Source organism: Cotesia glomerata, linkage group LG1, assembly GCF_020080835.1.
Source record: "Cotesia glomerata isolate CgM1 linkage group LG1, MPM_Cglom_v2.3, whole genome shotgun sequence".
NCBI lineage: Eukaryota > Metazoa > Arthropoda > Insecta > Hymenoptera > Braconidae > Cotesia > Cotesia glomerata.
This window is the reverse complement of record NC_058158.1, coordinates 31,801,041-31,819,846: the sequence shown is the minus strand read 5'-3', so window position 1 is coordinate 31,819,846 and position 18,806 is coordinate 31,801,041. Positions and strand designations below refer to the sequence as shown.

Sequence of the window (18,806 nt, the reverse complement as noted above, 5' to 3'; positions counted from 1 at the left end):
CGCGAAAATTGTAGGTGGCCAAAAATTGAACTTGAACTTTTGGAAAATATTAAAAATATAGAAAAAAGAAGTCAAAATTTAATAAAAACTATTTAAAATTACGTATATATATATATATATATTCTTATGTAATATTCATAAAAATAATTAAAATTGTTATAATAATAATAAGTAGTTAGCAGAAATATTGAAATTTATTGTTAGGTAAACCACATTAAACGATTGCAACGTTGTATAGTCTGGCAACGTCGCATCAGCCTGTTCGGATTTTGCTGAGTTGCGTAGATGGTCGGATACAGCACATTGCGCGTCCAACTTGGCTGAAACTTCATTCACCGCGTGTGAAATTTTTTTATTTTAAAAATAGTTTTCAAATACTCGTATTGTTAATATTACGTCTACAGTATCCTGATTTAATGTAAGTATTATTTATTCTTGTATTTTACTAATATTGTACTAATAATGATTATTTCGTAAGATCTCATTGGACGGCGTATGTTATAAGACTTATCGGGTAGAGGTGGAATGCGCATACCCTTGAACTGTACATTTTTCATAATTATCACCTATTTTTAACAACATTTACTAAATTGTTATCATTTATTTTATCAAAAATTAACATTATCGAAACAAGGGTAATATTATTTTAGCTCTTTATTTGATATCGCATGATATTACGAATTTTTGAGTTTTTTAGGTTAGGATTGAACCTCAACTTAATATCAATATATTATTGACTTAGGTTGTAAATTTAAAAATCTCATTTATGCTAAAGCATATTCATAAACAATTAATTGTTTATTAGTATGCTCTAGAATGAATTTGAACTTTTTGACCCTCGAATATCTATTAATATCAAAAATAACATGAGTAAAAGCATTTTTAGTTATTTACACGATATAAATTTGGAATCAGTTCAAAAAATTTATGCAAACCCATAAGAAATAGATAATGCAAAATTGAAAATTTTTACCGTTCGTGATACGTATATATCGTACTATATATAGGTATATAATATTACAACAAAATATATGCATAAACTTATTGGCAGTGAAAGCCCAAAAGAAGTTTTCTTCTAATAAAAAATGTCGAGTTTAACTATCGTAACGTTAGAAACTTGATTCAATTTGAAGATCAACCACATCATTGAGGACAAAGTTTTATTATTAAATGAAATGTGCGTACATATGATATGTTATAACGAACTTCAATTATATTCAGCAGCGTTGTAATTAACTGAAAATAGAAGGACAGTAGAGTAAATAACATGGTTAAAATAGATATTCGTTTATTTTTGGAAACCCATCGATTGATTATTTGAGCCTATTCAATTATTTAATACATGTTTTTAGAAAAGCTTATCGATTTCTCACAAGCTGTATAGTCGTGTGTACAAATACTGCTAGTGGGGCCTTCTACAGTAGTTTTTCATTACCACGTGACCATTATCAAATGGCGCAAATCCATATAAATATGAACGCTGACAATATAATTGAAAATTTTGCAATAATCATTCTTGTCTAAAGTAATAATCTATTACTTGTCCAATGTGAGACAATTTCGAAAATATTATCAATAACTTGACAAAAAGTTAAATATCAATGTACACATTGTATCACATTATGCAAAGCGTAATTTTGTGAACGCGCAGAATCGATTAGTTTACGAATTGTACGTCACACTGTTCATGAATATAAGTGCAAAAAATTCACCATTGAAGTATTTATGGAAGGGTGTTCTGTACACCATGGTAAAAATAATTTTTTATTCGTATGATAATCATCTATTTTATGCATATGGAATAGTAAAACTTACTACTCACGCATACACGCGTGCATACATTCATACATGCAAACATACATAGATACTATGTAATAATATACAGTTACAATAAAAAATTATTACGCAAACATTCATGAACAACGTATCAATAAATCAATGGAAACATATATGCGGGCGCCATCTATAGTTCATGTACGCCTACTAAAATCACAATTCATTCTGATTCGAACAGAATTTTTTGGCAACGATCGCCCATTGCTAATAAAATTGCTTTAATTATTTATTTCGTCGAAATAGAGTTAATTAATTTGAATATTTATTTATTTAATTATGAAGAATTGAAAGATAAATTACTCTCAAATTTTGAAAGTTTCTTTAAATTTTCATTTTGAGCGCCAATATTAAATACGAAACACAGCATACTCCGAAATACATTATGAGCAGCTGTAGTGCAGCTTTATATTAATATAAACTCGAGTTTCAGTGCCTTTCACGACTAAGAGAGGCGAACAAAATTTTTATAATTTTTATTTGACATCAGAAACTCGATTTTCAGCGCCTCTAATATTTGAACGAAAAATTTTTTATCCACATTTCTGACCCATGAAAGGTACTCAAATTTATCTTGATTTTTGGCGCCAAAAAATAATTAAAAATTTTTTTTCATCTCTCATAGCTGCTAAAGGTGTCGAAATTTGAGTTTGTAAATGGAAATACGCCTACAAAATTTTTAAAATCTTATTGAATAATTCAGTAATTTTTTATTTAATATTTGCCCTTAATTGCTCATGACTTAATTCCTAGTTTTGAAATTGAAAATGACCTAACTACTCATGTGCTAATACGTATTGATTTCGTGAATAATAGAAAAAAAAAATTAAGTCATTAGGAAATGACGTATGTAATTAAATAATAACTACAAAGTTAATAGTTGATTAGTCAAAAATAAATGTGTATATATGTGCATTAGCAGTGGATCGAAATGGATCCTTTTAGAGAGTATAATAACCGCCATGTTTTTTGACTTCGTGTTTACTCGGTAGAGTTCGGTTTATGTGGTACCCCGGGGCCTAGGTTCAGTGTTCTACGTTAAACGTGCAATGCCGTCGATAAATTCGCTTTGCTAGCATTGCTACACGTTGTTTATTTTTAGTAGTATATCGGTGGTTAATTGTAAATAGCTGTAAATACACATGGATGACTTAAAGGTAAAGAATTTAATTATCTCAATAATCTTTCTTTTTTTATTTACTCTGATCTTTAAATAATGGCGTGTATATATATTTATATATATTAGTACAGTAGTTCTGAAGTGCAAGGTAGGGTTGTTTGTAGTAGTGAGTACTTGTGCTCCCCACACAGAGAAAGACGCCACGAACACACGCTCAACTTTGCCAGACTTTTACTTTCAGCTGTTCCTAAACCAGGGCCGGCACATGTTCAATCAATTAAAAATTTCCATTCAAGTTCAAAATTTTTGATTTTTTCAAAAATTATTTCTCAAAATTTTAAGTTGATTATTTTTGCGATTAAATTAATGTATCAATTTCTGAGATCAAAAAATTTTTTTTAACTCTATGTTTGAGTCCAAACTGACGAGTGATATTAACCTAAAAATTTAAAGTTCATTGCCACTGAAAATTTGTGGCAAAATTTCGTTTTCGTTTCTATTTTTAGTGAAAAAGACATTGATCAGTTTTATAAAATTAATTGCTTGAATAATTTTGCTAAGTTTTAAAAATATATTTTGCGTTTTATTGTTAGTATTTAATTATTTGGTTAAATAAATGAATAATTATTTGATTAAAAATTCGGAAAATTTTAAAGAAATAAATGAGGTTAGAAATCTCGAAGTTAAATTTGAATCGGCTTCGATATACAGTTTCGACCATACGATCGATTATAATATGTTCAGCGTGTTTCTACCCTACTCTTGGCGAATATTCTTAACATGCGCACATCGCCTCGCGCATTAGCGATTTTTATTTACATATACTTACAATTAATTGAGTTTTATAACAATTGTCATAAAAAACTAAATAACCTTACTTTTTGAATAACAACATAAAGTACAATTTTGGTATTTCTTTTCTGTCGTAGAATTTGAAGATCTTCTGTGAAAAAAGAAACAGAGTCATCTACAATGTTAAATATTTAGTTTCAACTTTATTTATAAACAATTAAAGATTAAATAATAATCACTGTCCTCTACGAGGTAACTCATTAGTTCATCTTGATCATTACTATTGATAACTATTTTAATATCTCAAAAATTAAAAAAAAATTTACTATTCTAGAGTCTTTTGAACCAATAACGAGCATCTAGTGTTTCTGATATTATTTTTTATACAAACCTCGAGTAATAAACCGGTATAGTTGTAAACAATTGAATTAATAGTAAATGATGGAACCAATAAAAACGGCTACAATGCATGTGAACGAATCTAAAGCCCTTTGTTCGCCTCTATCGTGCTCTGGACGTGGAAACGACGAGATAAGTAAAAAATTAGAGGAAGAACTGTTGTATGATGCTGGTGAAGATGGAGATGAGGATGATGCACTTTCCGATGATAGTTTGCGTTTGAGGCTGTCTGATGATGAAGCCGACGCTGACGATAGTGAAAGAACATCTAGTACTTCTAGTAATCAGCTCAAATATTTAAAGACTGAATCAACGGGTGAGTCATTAACCCTAAAATTCATATTCATATTTAACCTTTAGTAGATTTTTATTAATCATCCACTAACGAATTTTTACTTTTTTCTGTCATTAATAACCTATTTGTAATTAACACTTTATAGAACGACCAATATTTTATGTAACTAACCAATTACTGACAAATCCTTGTAGATGTGAATGTAAACAGTTTTTATAATGACATCTATGATCCTAGTCTTGATCAGAAGTTGGGAAGACCTAATTATGTGTTATAACTTATGAATGTACAAATTCAAAATCTTTTAAATCATATTAGTGAGTAATCTTGGTTAAATTAATACTTATTATTGTTAAGACTTAAGTCTCAAGAATAGTATAGTTGAATTTTGGTCAAGATTAATCAATAGTATGTAAGGATTGGTGATAATGCGGTAAATGATTTTATTGTATAAATTATATAGTTTGGTCATTTTATTTTTTCTTTTCAATTGTTTAAAATATTATATTTGTTTGTGAGCGTCACGTAGCGTCCATGAAAATAATAGAACTTTGTACTTTTACAAGCATTAAAAAATTTAAGTGGTTAATAAAATCATCATTGATTAATCAATTGTTTATGATTAATCGTTAGAGAATAAATATAATATTATAAACAGAAATTATATAAATAATTCAGTAAAAAGCGTTCAGGCCAAAAAAAATTTGAGGTTATACCTTGTTGGTTACAGACTCAGGATCAGATGTTGATGCTCCGGATAGTGATATCTTAATACATCACCAATTTATCCGAGAAATTTATTATAATAATTATTTTCATTACTATTATAATAAAGCTTACATAGTAGTTGATGATTTTGCAGATGATTATGACTTAACGGAGCATAAAATGAGTGATGACAGTAAAGTGCAAGCCATGTTTAACATATACATGGATCAAACACCCACCGCTTTCAAAAATTCATTCCCAAATAACAATAAATTAAACCCATATTACAATAATAAAATTAACTATAGTGATAATTTTGGTAGTTCATTATTACACTCTGATTCCTGTGCTCATAAAAAATATTATTATAATAATAGTTCCTATTATGGAAGACGTAGAAAAATTGAGTGTGGACGTTATTATTCGTCGTTTAAATCAGCATCGCCGTTTTCGATTTATGATAAGAAATATAATTTTAAACTAGGGTTTAATTCCCAAAAAAATGTTTCAGTTACTGCAAATTCTTCAAGTGTTGATGGTCGTTTGAATGGAATGAATGACACTCATAACAATTTGGATAACCAAGAAGAAAAATTTCAACCGTTAAGTGATAGTCGCACTTGTATCAACAAAACGGAAAAGCCAGATGTTAAACAAGAGGGAGCTGTTGTAGAAGAAACTAAAGTCAATGACCAAGCAGAAAACGAGGTGGAAAATAACTCTGACCTTAAAATTGAAGAAGATCAATCCTGTTTGGAAAAAGTAAAAGACAGTAAATTGGATGATTCATTATCTGTTAATGGTGAAAGTGAAGTGAATAAAAATAAAACGACTAATGAAAATCATGAAAAAGATTTAATTGTGAGTGTTGATGAGCAGAATAGTGAAATAAATGACGATAGTATTACGTCAACATCAGCATTGTCATCTACATTAACATCGAAAATTTCATCGTCAGCTAAGGATTCAAGTGCCGTTGAAGACAGTAATAGTCCTGTTGACGATTGTGAAGACGATAATAATTGTGATTCATTAACTTGCGAAGAAGTACTTTTAGAAATTGAAGACGACAAACTCGACGAAGTCCACGTGATTGAAGAGCTGGGAGACGAAGAAATTGAAGAGGAAGACGATATTATTCACATAGAATCAGCAAAAATGGAGACAGTTACAACAACTTCTAGCGATCGTCATTCAGAAAAGAGTAAGCCCTCTAAATCAGCTACCAATGGTGGCGATAATAGTCCTATAGAGGTTGATGAAGACATTGATAAAAGCAAAATCAATGAATCAAGTGAAACTAGCCAAATTGATTCGAATAAAGATAAAAGTGTTAAAGATAAGGTAAACAATATTATTGTTGTTAAATCACTTACTAAACTTACGTCTAATAGTGAACCGGATACTACTGAACCTGGAACTAAACGTCGTTTAATCAGTCCAGAAGATAGTCTTGAAAGTCCTAACAAAAAAATTTTCCGTGATAATAGCACAATATCTTCTAGTTCATCATCATCATCATCATCATCATCGACCGTCACGAAACAGTCTGAGAAAGATCAAACTGATACCGAGGATATTGATATTGATGAAAATAATGCAAGTGAAGACATTGTTGAGATTGACAATAATGCTGCAGAAGTTGATGATGCTAGTATAAATGATAGTTCTCAAAAAACCCCGAAGAATGGTGAAGTACTAAGCAATGTCGATGAAAGTGCAGACTGTACTACACAAGATGTTACTAATGGCTTAGAAACACAAAATAACGATAGTTTGGTAACAGAAATGGATGCCAATGAACTATCTAGTACCGAACCTCAAACTGATGCCCATCCGAGAAGAAAACTCAGAAGGAAGAAAAGAAGAAGTCCTTCATCTGTTAAGATGACTGTTCACCAAGGACAAGGTAAAAAAAATTCTTAATATAAAATTTATTTTTATTTTTTTTATAATTATTATTATTTTATCATTATTATTATGCTACTTGAAGTATGAGTTAAAAAAATATCTTTCTTTTTACTAACAAAGTTATTGAAGAATTTTTCTATCACTTACCTTAATTACTTAATTTTTTCTCATATTTGTCAACACCTTCTTGTTTAAAGTTAGTTGTGAAGTATGCTGAAGATGGCTTAAAATTATACTAATTTATTTGATGTTTTTTTGTTTTTTTTGTCATTTTTTTTTATGTATATGAAATTGAAAAAACAAATGAATTCGGTTGTTATAGTAAATAAAAAATGTATTTGATTATTGAAAGTAAGCTCAATACTAAAAATATAATATTAATTACAGAAAAAGAAAATGTTCGTCAAAAACGTGAAACAGCGCAAAAAGCCCAAGAAATAATTCGTAAATATAATGATGAAAGTGATTCAGAATCTAGTGAACAATCCTCGTTGATTCAATACAATAAACCTATTAGTCATAATAATAATAATAATAATAATAATAGTAATAGTAATAATAATACACGATCAACATCACCACCTGCATTGAAACGTAATCATTATCTTGATAAAGACGATTCGCTTAATATTGGTGCTGTATTAAAAAAACCAAAGAGAGAAGCAGAAGACGACGACAAAAGTGAACTCCGGCAAATTCTCACATCGGAAATCAAACCAAAACCTTTAGAACATGTTAGGACCTTTTTTTTGCGAGATTGTAAGCAAAAATTATCGAAATTCACACAGGAGGTAAGTTTTTTTTTTTAATAATATTGATGTACAATCTAGTTTAATATTACAAAAATAATTACTGAAGATTATTATTTATTTTGCCAGGAGCTGGAAGAGTTGTTGGTTCAAAAAATTGTGGAGACAATAACAATGCGTGATGAAATTGGAAAGCTGCGTGAACAAGCTAAAATATCAGAACGTAACCAAGAAGCAACGCGATCGAGATGCCAACAATTGGCTAAACATGTTAAGGATTTTGATATGGTAATAAAACGTTACGAAAGTGATCGTAAACTAAGTGAAAAAACTGATAAGCCCATAGTCCCTATTAAAATTAATAGATCCGTTGGATTACAAGTTAATTTTGTTACGGTAAGTTTGATTAACTGGATTATGATTCATAAATTAAACCATTGAATACGTAAATAACTTTATTTTATTTATAATAGGATCAAGGAGTGCAAAATTTGCGACAATTAGCACTTAGTAAACAGCAACCAACTCCGGTTATGAATGGAGTAACTACATATCCCGTCAAGCAAAATGATGAACCAGCTAATAATGTTTCTAATGCCGTCAGTCCAGCTCTAAGAACTATAAAAGGAATCAAAGTACGATCGCCGCGTAAAATTGAAACTCCGGGCAGTTCACCAGTAGTATCGACAGCATGCTTAATGCCGATTCAAAATGCGATTCCAAGTCAACAAGCTCAAGTAGTTATACCAGCATCAGCATTGCCACTGCAACAACAGCAACAGTTCCAAAAGCAGCAAAAACAGCAACAACAGCAACAGCAACAGCAACAGCAACAACAACAACAACAACAACAACAACAACAACAACAACAACAACAACAACAACAACAACAACAACAAAAACAAAAACAAAAACAGCAGCAGCAACAACAACAACAAACGACTATTCAACTATCGCAACCTGTAACAAATGTTACACCAGCTGCTTTGGTTGTTTCTAAACAAGTTGATTCTCGACTTCCATTAACTTCAAACGCACAACTTATTAATCATCAAATATTGTCTAATGTAAGTGTTTTTTGTAGTAATAATTCTGTAATTTAATAACGGTTTGTTCTAATTGAACATTTTTATTTACTCTAGCAAACTATTACGTTTAATGGAGTGGTTACATCCACACACAATGCAATCAACCGGTCGGCGAAGGTTCTAAATGTAAGGAGCACTAACACCAACAACGATAACACGTTGATCGATCTTACTGGAGAAGAAGAAAAGAATAAAAGTATGTTTATATTTTTTTTAATATTTTCAAATAGTACAAAAATGTTTAATGGTGTATTAATAAATAAATTTTTCACTGTCTAGAACCACCACCACTAGCAGCGATTGCACCCACACCTAAAGATCCTTCAGCGACAATAATCCAAAAAGGTCCGCCACGTTTCCAGAGGATAGTTCAATCAGCTCCAGCTATGACAATAGGGCAGCCTACTAATATTAAAGTCATTCAACCTTCCGAACGTCCTACACCAACTGCATTAGTTGTAAGTATTTTTTTTTTATTACTAGAGATTATTTTTGACCTCTAGGTATTTTCAGGCTTAACAAAGAATTATTTTATTTATTAATTCACTTTTTTCAGAACAATATGAACATGAACTCGTCTAAACAATTATTCGTCATGAAGGGCAACGGTACCGGACAACAATTATTGATAACTAATCACCATCAGATTCGGCCGGCGGTTACAACGAATGCCAGACAATCATTTCCTAATATTGCGTATTCGGGTTAGTATTTGATGCTTTATATTACTACTATTGGTTGGTATTATTAAGACTTGAATGACATTAACAGATTTTTTATTTATTCATTTTTAGCTGTATCAACATTAGGAAATGCTTCAACATTACGAGTTGTAACAACAGCTCCAAATAGTGTAGTATCAGCAGCTCTGAAAGCCAAGGTATAATAAATTATAATTTTAATTATTTATTTATTGCACAAAAACGCCGATCGGCAGTGTACATTAGTTTTAACAATCAATTATTTTAAGTGATATTTAAATATAAATATAAATAATGAGAATGAAGCCAAAAAAGAAAGTAAAAATAAAAATAAAAAACAAAGTAAGACAGAATGGAATATGTGATATTATGAATGTATTAGTTATTCAATATTATTTTTTTAATCTTGTTTTTTTAATTTTCAACGATTATTACTTCAATCGTGAAATGAATATCAATATAAATCAATAAAATTTTTAAAACTTTCAGCATCCAGCACCACTTCCAGCAACGCCGTCTTATACAATAGTTGCGGGATCGAAACTGCCACCACCTGCTCCGTCATTAAAAATATCCAAAGTTTCTACTGGTATGTAAATTATCGTTAATTAAAATAATCTACCTATCAATTATTAATGTTGTTCTTTGTACAACAAGTAATTAAAATTTTAATATTTGATAATTAACGTCAAACAATCATATCAAATTTCATTTTAGGAATTGTTTTATCTTGGAATATGACAATATCAGATAAATACGCAGAAATAGCAAGCTATCAGTTATTTGCGTATCAAGAAGTCGTAGGAACGGCACCTAGTACGTCTATGTGGAAAAGAGTCGGTGATGTTCGGGCATTAGCATTACCAATGGCTTGTACATTGACCCAGGTAATTTAATATGTATATTACTCGATCCATTATTTAATTAATTAAGTGATTAAGATTGTATTACTACTTATGATTATTTATTATTCACAGTTCTCCGAAGGTAATAATTACTATTTTGCTGTTCGAGCTGTTGATGTTTTATCTAGACTTGGGCAGTACAGTCAACCAGGAAGCATTTCTCTGTAATAAATAAGTGATAAATAATTAAATTAATATTAATTGTGTTGAAAAACTCATATATTACTAATAACATAATATTAATAGTATAATAATTATAATTTTAGTACTAGTTGTAGTAATGATGTTAAAGATGTTTTATATCTAATATTTGTTTTCAACACAATTAATTATATTAATATATTAGTTAAGTTCTCATAACAATAATGATAATGGTCCATCACATGTGGTTACAATTTTATTTACAAAAATACTAGGAACTGTGTTCTCGATATGTTTTTATACTCATACGATGTAAATATATGGCTGTAAGTCTCTTTTTTTTTTTAAATGGAAGTAATGGGTGAATGATAATTGCATTCTCTTTTAATTAGTGAAAAAAACTAAAATTTGTTACATTTGATGTTCCTCTAAAATGAAATTAAAAGTATCATATATTTCATTATTTTATGTTCAAAGTACGGTCGATTATATTTTGTTTGATTAAAAAAAAACAATGTATGTTGAATTTTAATTCTCTTTCTATAGATCATTATTAACTTTATTTAACTGGTTTTATTGTTTTTTTTTCATTTGTTTTTTTTTTAAATTTAATTGTTTGGTATAATCAATAGATACTGTTTATCGTATGTGAAAATTAAATGAACTTATTTTTCACGTGTTTAATTTATTATATTATTTTATTGTGTACTTTAAACAATTTGAAAAACAAGCTAGTAAATCTGAATTTTCTTAAATTAAAAATGATATTTTTTAAGGGACTGTGTAAAGTCAAAAATAATTAAGCGAGAAAAAAAAATAGAACAAATTAATAATTTTTCAATTATGAAATATGAGGATGAGAATGTACAATACTAGATAATAAACAATATTTATTTGATGAACAAATGAAAATAAATATTCATAACAATGGAACAATCATTTAAATATTTTATATCCTCCTAAATTATTAACATATAATTTATTTTTTTAAATTGAATGTCATCGTTAGTCTATTTTTAAAATTAAATGCTGCCACGGTAAATCGATTTTCGTGCACATAATAATTTCCTCCAGGTATAAATACAGAAAACTAGGTTTTCATTTAACATAAACTCTATGAATTTTAGATAGAAACTTGTGTTTTTATTTCCTGTGTTGGCAACATTTCAATGTTTGTAGCAAATACTAGAGATGGGCTTTTTAGTAAAATTATTGTCATAGGTTAGTCGTTACGCGTTGTATGTTAATTATTAATAAACTTTATATTTTTAAGAATTCAAATTTTATAACTTCAAATTAATTAATTGTTTTACTAACAATGGTTGTCTTGACGCAAAAATACAAGGTAAATGAAATTATCGAAGCATATAATTACATTAACAACATCTACATATACTTATGTTTATAGTTTATTAATTTTAGCATCCGGCACCACTTCCAGAAACGATTGTTTACCCTGATGATGAGACATTAAAATTACCACCACCTGTTCCATTTCTAAAAGTTTCTAAAGTTAGCCTTGGTATGATCATTTAAAAATTAATATAGCAATCAATCAATACTTCCAACTACTAATTACTCATAAAAAATCTTATTACTACTATTAGGAATCGTCGTTTCTTGGAACATGACTCTCGATAATCAATATGCAGATATTGAAAGTTATCAATTGTATACATACAGAGAAAATACAAAAGCACCTGCTTCATCAACGTGGAAAAAAGTTGGAGATATCTGTGCTTTAAAATTACCGATGGCTTGTACTTTAACTCAGGTAATAAATATTATTTATAGTTAATCAGACAAATTTCCAATAATGTATTTGCTTCCAGCTTTCAAAGGGTATTAAATATTATTTTGCCGTAAGAGCAGTTGATAAATATTCCAGAGTTGGACCATTCAGTCAGCCAGGTGTAATTTCTTTATAATTAATAATAATTATTAATAGATAAATATTCTACAGATCAATTATTTTCTCGTTAAAATAAGAATTTAATCTTTAATTCTTTATATTTATATCTCAACAATATGAGAAAAAATTTAATTGTAGTTTTTATATTTTGTTATAAGACTTAAGAGTTTAAGAATTTAGAAGAGTGTTAAATAAATAATCTATTTTAAAAATAATAAATTTTATTATAAACATTTATTTCAATCAATTTTGTATTAGAAAAAATCACTATCAAAAAGATGTCGCGATTGTTTTTCTGTAAGCAAAGAAATGAAATATCACTGAGAAGACATGTTACGAATTTTCAAGATTATATAATTTTTTTTAAAATTATTTTAATGAAATATTTATTAAAAATGAAGAAATTTTAATTTATTAATATGTAAAACAATATTCTTTAACAACTCGGTTGTTTTCCTAAAAAGTTACTGGAACAAAGTAAATAAAAAAAAAAGCGAATCTAGGGATTTATAGTCTTCTGATGTTCTCACAACTGAACAATTTTCAATGAACTTCAGAATAACCGTGTCATTTGATCGCTACTGTCGTTTTATTCGTTAAGAGTTAACGTTTTACCGTGGAAGGTGAAATCAAGAATTGCCGGATTGAGGGTGAGTCTTTAAACAAGCTACAAAGCAAAGATACTATATACGATACAACTTATAGAGACAATATATATATATCTATATATTATATTATATGTGTATACAAAAGTCATACAAGCAGCCATAGAATCCGCGAATATACCAATACCTTAATATCTATATATCTATATATAAATGTATACATAATACAACACATGCTGGAAAAATCTCCCACTCATTTGTATATTGTATATTTCCAAGTTGTTTCTCTCTCGTTTCTTATTCTTGGTAGTTTGTGTATCCTTAGCGTATTTAAAACGTGAATATAAAATGAGTCACACGGGGACGGGCGTTATGTTTAATCCAAACAAAAACAATGTACGTAAAGCTACCGCCATTATATATAATGTGTCAATCATTCGATATAATTTATATTAATATTATTAACAGCGATAAAACAATGGATCAAATTAAAGTAGTAAATAAACACTGAAGAAGAGATATTATCTAGACAAACAACAATTTATAATTATTATTTTTTTTAATCACAAGTGTTGAGTATTTATAAATAAATAGATAAATTTAATTAAGAAAATATTAATATTAATATCAAGAATAGTGATCTTATCAAGGCATCTGTAATTAACGCGCAAATCACCCAACAAAACAATAAAAATGTTAAATACTTTTACAAAATATAAAAATAAATTAAAACGTTAAATAACGAAATAATCAGTAATGATTGAAAGTATATTATTTTAAAAATAATAAAACTAAAAACGGTGAGTTTAGTGTATATACATTGGTGCCTCTCTAGCTTGACAGTGAAAGTAGTAGTGATTTTACCACAATATCTATATTTATATACTTGTATATATATATACATTTAGATCCAAGTATGAATCAGTAGAAGTATACATACATATGTATAACACATAACAGCAACCGCTGCAGTTATGAGTGCGCGGAGTCAACTATGTCAAGCACTTGGTGTAATGGAGAAAAACGAATTAGCGTATATTTTAACAGTGTTACCACTATTATTAATTAAAGCTATTAATTATTCAATTATAGAAATAACTGGAATAAAATGTATTGGTACAGTAGCAACAGAGGATCATCAATTAGCTGTGCACCGAATACTGTCACCAATAAATTTAACGTAATTTTTGTCACTCTGTATTCGTATAAAATTTTTCTAAGAAACATTATCAATAAAAAATTGATATTACTAAACAACTATTTTATAAATAATCGTATTTACAACGAATTTTGGAGTAATAATAATAGACGACTATAAAAATATTAGTGAGTGGATTATATATATATATATACATGGATTATTTTATTTAACAATTACGATTGTGATTATGATAGTGATAATTATGATTAACAAATCTTGATCTATCACGAATATATGGAAAGATCTGGGTGTTTTAATCACATCTTACAGCACCAGTAATACTGTTATCTCAATAACGTGAAATCGTGAGTGTCTCTTTTACTTAAAACATATATATATATATACATATATAAAAAAAATTTTTTTTATTCATTTCTTTATCATTACTACAGTTGGCTGCTGGTAGTATCGTTGATGCATCGAATTTTATTTTTACAGTGGATCAGTGTCATTGAAGATTGTGATAATACGTCCAGTATGTTTATTTTGTGGTTTTGATATACAAAGGAGTGTACAATGACTAATAACTGCAGTCAGTGATTTAAGAGTATATACAGGAGACATTTTAAACTACTATTATTACTATCTTGATTATCATAAATATTACTATTATTATTACTGCAATTACATAGAAGAAAAAAAACTATTAATAATAATAATAGTAATCGAGTGTAAGTTGTAAAGTGTTGAAACACAAAACTCTAATCAGGGGATGCCTAGCCTACAAACGCTCGTCGTACGACGAGCTCCTCTCATGGATATGGGTACTGCTACCAGTTCAGTAACTTCTGTGAATCCAGCGTCATCAAAAAATGGAACGATACACAAGAAACTAGATAATAATAAGACTTCTAATAAATTGAGCAATGTTGGACTTAAATTACCGTTGGTTAAACAAGAGCACACTGGTACTAGTACTGCTACTGGAAATAGTGGTAACAATTTTTTATTAACTGAGAGAACAATAATTGGGAAAGGTGGTCTAAGTAGCATAGGTTTAAGTAGTTCTGTAATAGCCACTGGTGGTTGTGATGATGGTAATGGTATCAATAGTAGTAATGGCGTTGATGTACCACTTCTTGGGCGACCAGAGAGCAGTACCAGTCTTGAAGCACGTGCTTCAATGGGTCATGGAGCTGATGTAGCTGTTGGTGGTATCCAGGGTGGTAGTTGGGCAAACTTATCACCAGGGAGTAATTTACGTAAATGTGAAACTGCTGTCGGTCTTAGTACACTACACCTGGAGAATAGACCCATCAATAAGAGCCGAGTATGCTCCAGATGCTCTAGTTTACTGTCCCTAGCGTCTAGTTCGAGGTACAGTCTTGCTGCTGGTAATTTTGTTCCGTCTACAACTACCAATCAACTTAATCAGCAGCAGCAACAGCAGCAGACTCAACAACAGCAATCGCAACAACAACAACAACAACAACAACAACAACAACAACAACAACAACAGCAGCAACAGCAACAACAACAAACTTCAAGTCAATTTCTTTGCAAGCTCTGCCTTGTTGATGTTACAGTCTCCAAGATATTTAGGATCGAAGGCTGCGGATGTTTTTATTGTAAAGATGTAAGTATGACGTCAGCGTTCTTTTTACGAAAATAAGGATAATATTTATACATTTATTTATTTATATTGAGATTGTTTTATTAATTAATATATTTTATTTCAGTGTATGAAAGCCTACGTTGAGTTTGAAATAGAAGAAGGTGCTTATGAAATTAGCTGTCCGGATGCACAGTGTGATTGGTCGTCTATTCTTACGTTAAAAGAAATATCGACGCTTGTTAGTTCGGAATTAATGGAAAAACATCAAAAATTCCGTCTCAATAGAGGTTTGTATTTTTTAAAAACAATTATTTAATGAGTATTTTAATTAATCGAACAAACTAAAAGCTATAGCAACTGCTGATTAAATTATACTTTTTTTACGTCACCAATACAAAGTCTAAAAGTACTTTTTTATAAATCTGTAAGATTAAATTATTTATTTTTTCAATTGCTGAGAAATGTAAATTAAGCTGCGAAGATTTATTTGGACAAGGTATATTTATATATGCCATTAGTCGTTAAATAATATAAAATTAAAGAATAATATATTGATGAATATACTGTTTGTAATAAAATTATTTATAGTGTTAGTTTTAATAAATATAAATAAGTTATTAGTTTATTTATTTCAAAATATTTCAATGATATTGTTAAACACTGGGTCAAGTTCTAATGTATATGACTCATCTGTGACTTTATTGATTTTGAGTTGTTTCAATAAATTACAGATACTACGTAAAGTTACTTAAAATAGATAAGAAAAATTACTCTCAGTCAGTAGCAATAATATTTAGATAAATTTTTATTGATCTGATTAAATTTAAAATTTATTATACTCCAACAAATCATGAATATTCAGATTTAATACAAACTATTAATCTTTATGCAATTAAATGTTCGTGTGAATGAATTTAAAAATACATTTTTATTGGTTAATTGTTACTAATGCTTATTAATAACTCTATTTAATAGAGACTGATTGGTATGTTTAATTAGACATTAAAAATAAATTACAAATGAAGTATAACGGCTGAATTAATTGGGAACAATAAGATATTCATTAACTGTTACATTGATTGTTATGTAACTTAGATAAATCTATGATAAGTAATTCAGTCTATTCTAATTTTTACACAGTAAATTTTTTTTAAACAATATTTATTAGTGTAATAAATTCAAATACTTTTGTTTATTAAAATACTTTTGAATAAAAAATATGCAGAGTTATTTAAAAAAACAATTCAGTAATATGACAAACAGTTAAAATATTTATTCAAACAAATAAATCTTCAGTGTCTGCTGATAAATTGGCAATAAACTGTCGCGGATAAAAAAAAAATATTTATTTATTTTGATATTCAAAAAAGTGTTAATGTGTGATTTTATTCAAAGAAATAATTCCTAAACCAAAATTTTTAAATTATAATGTAATTGAATTAAAAGAAAATTTTTTTTTTTATTGTCTAAATATATAATTTAAGATTGTATGTTTTATTTGTAGATGTGTCGATGGATAAAGGCCGCGCATGGTGTCCACGTGCTGGCTGTGAGACGATATGTTCCATAAATAGTCCAGGAAGTAATGGTATGTCACCGGGACCGGTGCACTGTCCAAATTGTTCAACAGATTTTTGTTCAGTATGCCGTGAATCATGGCACAATGGACCATGTCCAAATCTTCCTTTGGGTATACCATTTGACAATGATCACATTAAATGTTGTCCAATGTGCTCAGTGCCTATTGAAAAGGACGAAGGCTGTGCTCAGATGATGTGTAAAAGATGTCAACACGTATTCTGTTGGTATTGCTTAGCATCATTAGACGTATGTTTATTTTTTATAACTTATAAATATTTATGTCTGTTAAAACTACCACTAAACACTTAATATTTATGTTATCATCGTCAGAGATGAATTAATTATAATTGTTTATTTTTCAGGATGACTTTTTACTGAGGCATTATGACAAAGGACCATGTAAAAATAAATTAGGACATTCTCGAGCCTCTGTTATATGGCATCGAACACAAGTGATAGGTATTTTTGCGGGTTTTGGCCTTCTACTTCTTGTAGCGTCTCCACTATTGTTATTAGCTGCACCGTGTATTGTATGTTGTAAATGTCGTGTGTGCGGATCATCACGACTTGAACATGATAATAATAATGGAAATGGTAGTAATGGTGGTGGTACTAGTACTGGTAATCATGACGATTCCTCGACGTAAGTTTTAAGATTTGTTATTTACAATTATTTCAATATAAATACAACGGTAATAAAATATATATTAATTAGATATTTCAAACAATTAATACAATTAATTAATATTAAATACATTAAGTCGCGATGTATCGTTGTATTTGATACATGGCTTATATCAATGCAGTCAAAAAGTAATAAGTATCTTTGTTGATTTTTAAATATTATGATTATAATTATTACTATTACTATTGTGTTATTATTATCAATTTAAAAAACAATAATATATATAAAGAGAGATTTTTGTTTTTTAATATTTATCTTGAGGTGAAGTACAACTTGCCATATGTTAATATTTAACTTTGATGTTTCGATTGTAACAACTTTCAATTTAAAGATCAATTTTTTTAATGAACAAAGTTATTGCTTAAGAATTATAACAGGTTTAATTTATATAACAAATGATTACGTGTTAATATTAAAAAGCGCATTCCTATATAGTAATAATTAAATAATAAAATAGTTTCATTTTGTTAAACTAAAAATGAAAAATAGTCTCCAGTATAAAGAAAATGTATACTGTTAACAATAATAATAATTATTATTATTTTATTTTATTTTTTTTTTTTCAATTTTACGTAATCATATTTTTTTATAAAAATATATATATATATATATATATATATATATA

At 28.6% G+C, this 18,806-nt stretch overlaps 3 protein-coding genes across 10 annotated transcripts; all 3 read left to right on the top strand.

Moving 5' to 3' along the window:
* The first annotated feature begins 278 nt into the window (after positions 1-278).
* LOC123266161 (serine/threonine-protein kinase pakD-like) lies at positions 279-11,035 on the top strand. Of its 7 annotated transcripts, none has more exons than XM_044730225.1 (14): positions 279-418; positions 3,883-3,997; positions 4,080-4,460; positions 5,659-7,056; positions 7,446-7,849; positions 7,937-8,203; positions 8,281-8,874; positions 8,950-9,091; positions 9,175-9,353; positions 9,452-9,599; positions 9,690-9,775; positions 10,086-10,185; positions 10,314-10,483; positions 10,574-11,035. In XM_044730225.1, exons 3-14 carry the CDS (start codon positions 4,184-4,186, stop codon positions 10,667-10,669), a joined length of 3,861 nt encoding a protein of 1,286 aa, XP_044586160.1. In that variant the 5' UTR covers positions 279-418; positions 3,883-3,997; positions 4,080-4,183; the 3' UTR covers positions 10,670-11,035. The 7 variants fall into 7 exon arrangements, with proteins under 7 accessions (XP_044586160.1, XP_044586144.1, XP_044586178.1 ...); XM_044730201.1 differs by lacking the exon at positions 279-418 and adding an exon at positions 2,732-2,990; XM_044730216.1 differs by lacking the exon at positions 279-418 and adding an exon at positions 2,732-2,990 and having other exon boundaries at positions 3,883-4,460; positions 10,574-10,691; positions 10,831-11,035.
* A 606-nt stretch (positions 11,036-11,641) lies between these two features.
* LOC123266630 (activating transcription factor 7-interacting protein 1-like) lies at positions 11,642-12,597 on the top strand. Its single transcript, XM_044730959.1, has 4 exons — positions 11,642-11,987; positions 12,065-12,164; positions 12,250-12,416; positions 12,475-12,597. Exons 1-4 carry the CDS (start codon positions 11,961-11,963, stop codon positions 12,568-12,570), a joined length of 390 nt encoding a protein of 129 aa, XP_044586894.1. The 5' UTR covers positions 11,642-11,960; the 3' UTR covers positions 12,571-12,597.
* Positions 12,598-13,301: 704 nt separating this feature from the next.
* LOC123266447 lies at positions 13,302-18,362 on the top strand. 2 transcript variants are annotated; one of them, XM_044730677.1, is made up of 6 exons: positions 13,302-13,555; positions 13,628-14,665; positions 14,799-15,936; positions 16,040-16,202; positions 17,420-17,742; positions 17,859-18,362. In XM_044730677.1, exons 3-6 carry the CDS (start codon positions 15,073-15,075, stop codon positions 18,141-18,143), a joined length of 1,635 nt encoding a protein of 544 aa, XP_044586612.1. In that variant the 5' UTR covers positions 13,302-13,555; positions 13,628-14,665; positions 14,799-15,072; the 3' UTR covers positions 18,144-18,362. The 2 variants fall into 2 exon arrangements, with proteins under 2 accessions (XP_044586612.1, XP_044586621.1); XM_044730686.1 differs by lacking the exons at positions 13,302-13,555; positions 13,628-14,665 and having other exon boundaries at positions 14,672-15,936.
* Positions 18,363-18,806: the final 444 nt, after the last annotated feature.

Coding starts and splice junctions, on each gene's coding strand:
- LOC123266161 (XM_044730225.1), top strand. CDS start 4,184: ATGATGGAACCAATAAAAACGGCTACAATGCATGTGAACGAATCTAAA. Junction 7,057..7,445: donor GACTGTTCACCAAGGACAAG/GTAAAAAAAATT, acceptor TATTAATTACAG/AAAAAGAAAATGTTCGTCAA. Junction 9,354..9,451: donor CTACACCAACTGCATTAGTT/GTAAGTATTTTT, acceptor CACTTTTTTCAG/AACAATATGAACATGAACTC.
- LOC123266630 (XM_044730959.1), top strand. CDS start 11,961: ATGGTTGTCTTGACGCAAAAATACAAG. Junction 11,988..12,064: donor TCTTGACGCAAAAATACAAG/GTAAATGAAATT, acceptor TATTAATTTTAG/CATCCGGCACCACTTCCAGA. Junction 12,417..12,474: donor TGGCTTGTACTTTAACTCAG/GTAATAAATATT, acceptor ATTTGCTTCCAG/CTTTCAAAGGGTATTAAATA.
- LOC123266447 (XM_044730677.1), top strand. CDS start 15,073: ATGCCTAGCCTACAAACGCTCGTCGTACGACGAGCTCCTCTCATGGAT. Junction 15,937..16,039: donor GATGTTTTTATTGTAAAGAT/GTAAGTATGACG, acceptor ATTTTATTTCAG/TGTATGAAAGCCTACGTTGA. Junction 17,743..17,858: donor ATTGCTTAGCATCATTAGAC/GTATGTTTATTT, acceptor TTTATTTTTCAG/GATGACTTTTTACTGAGGCA.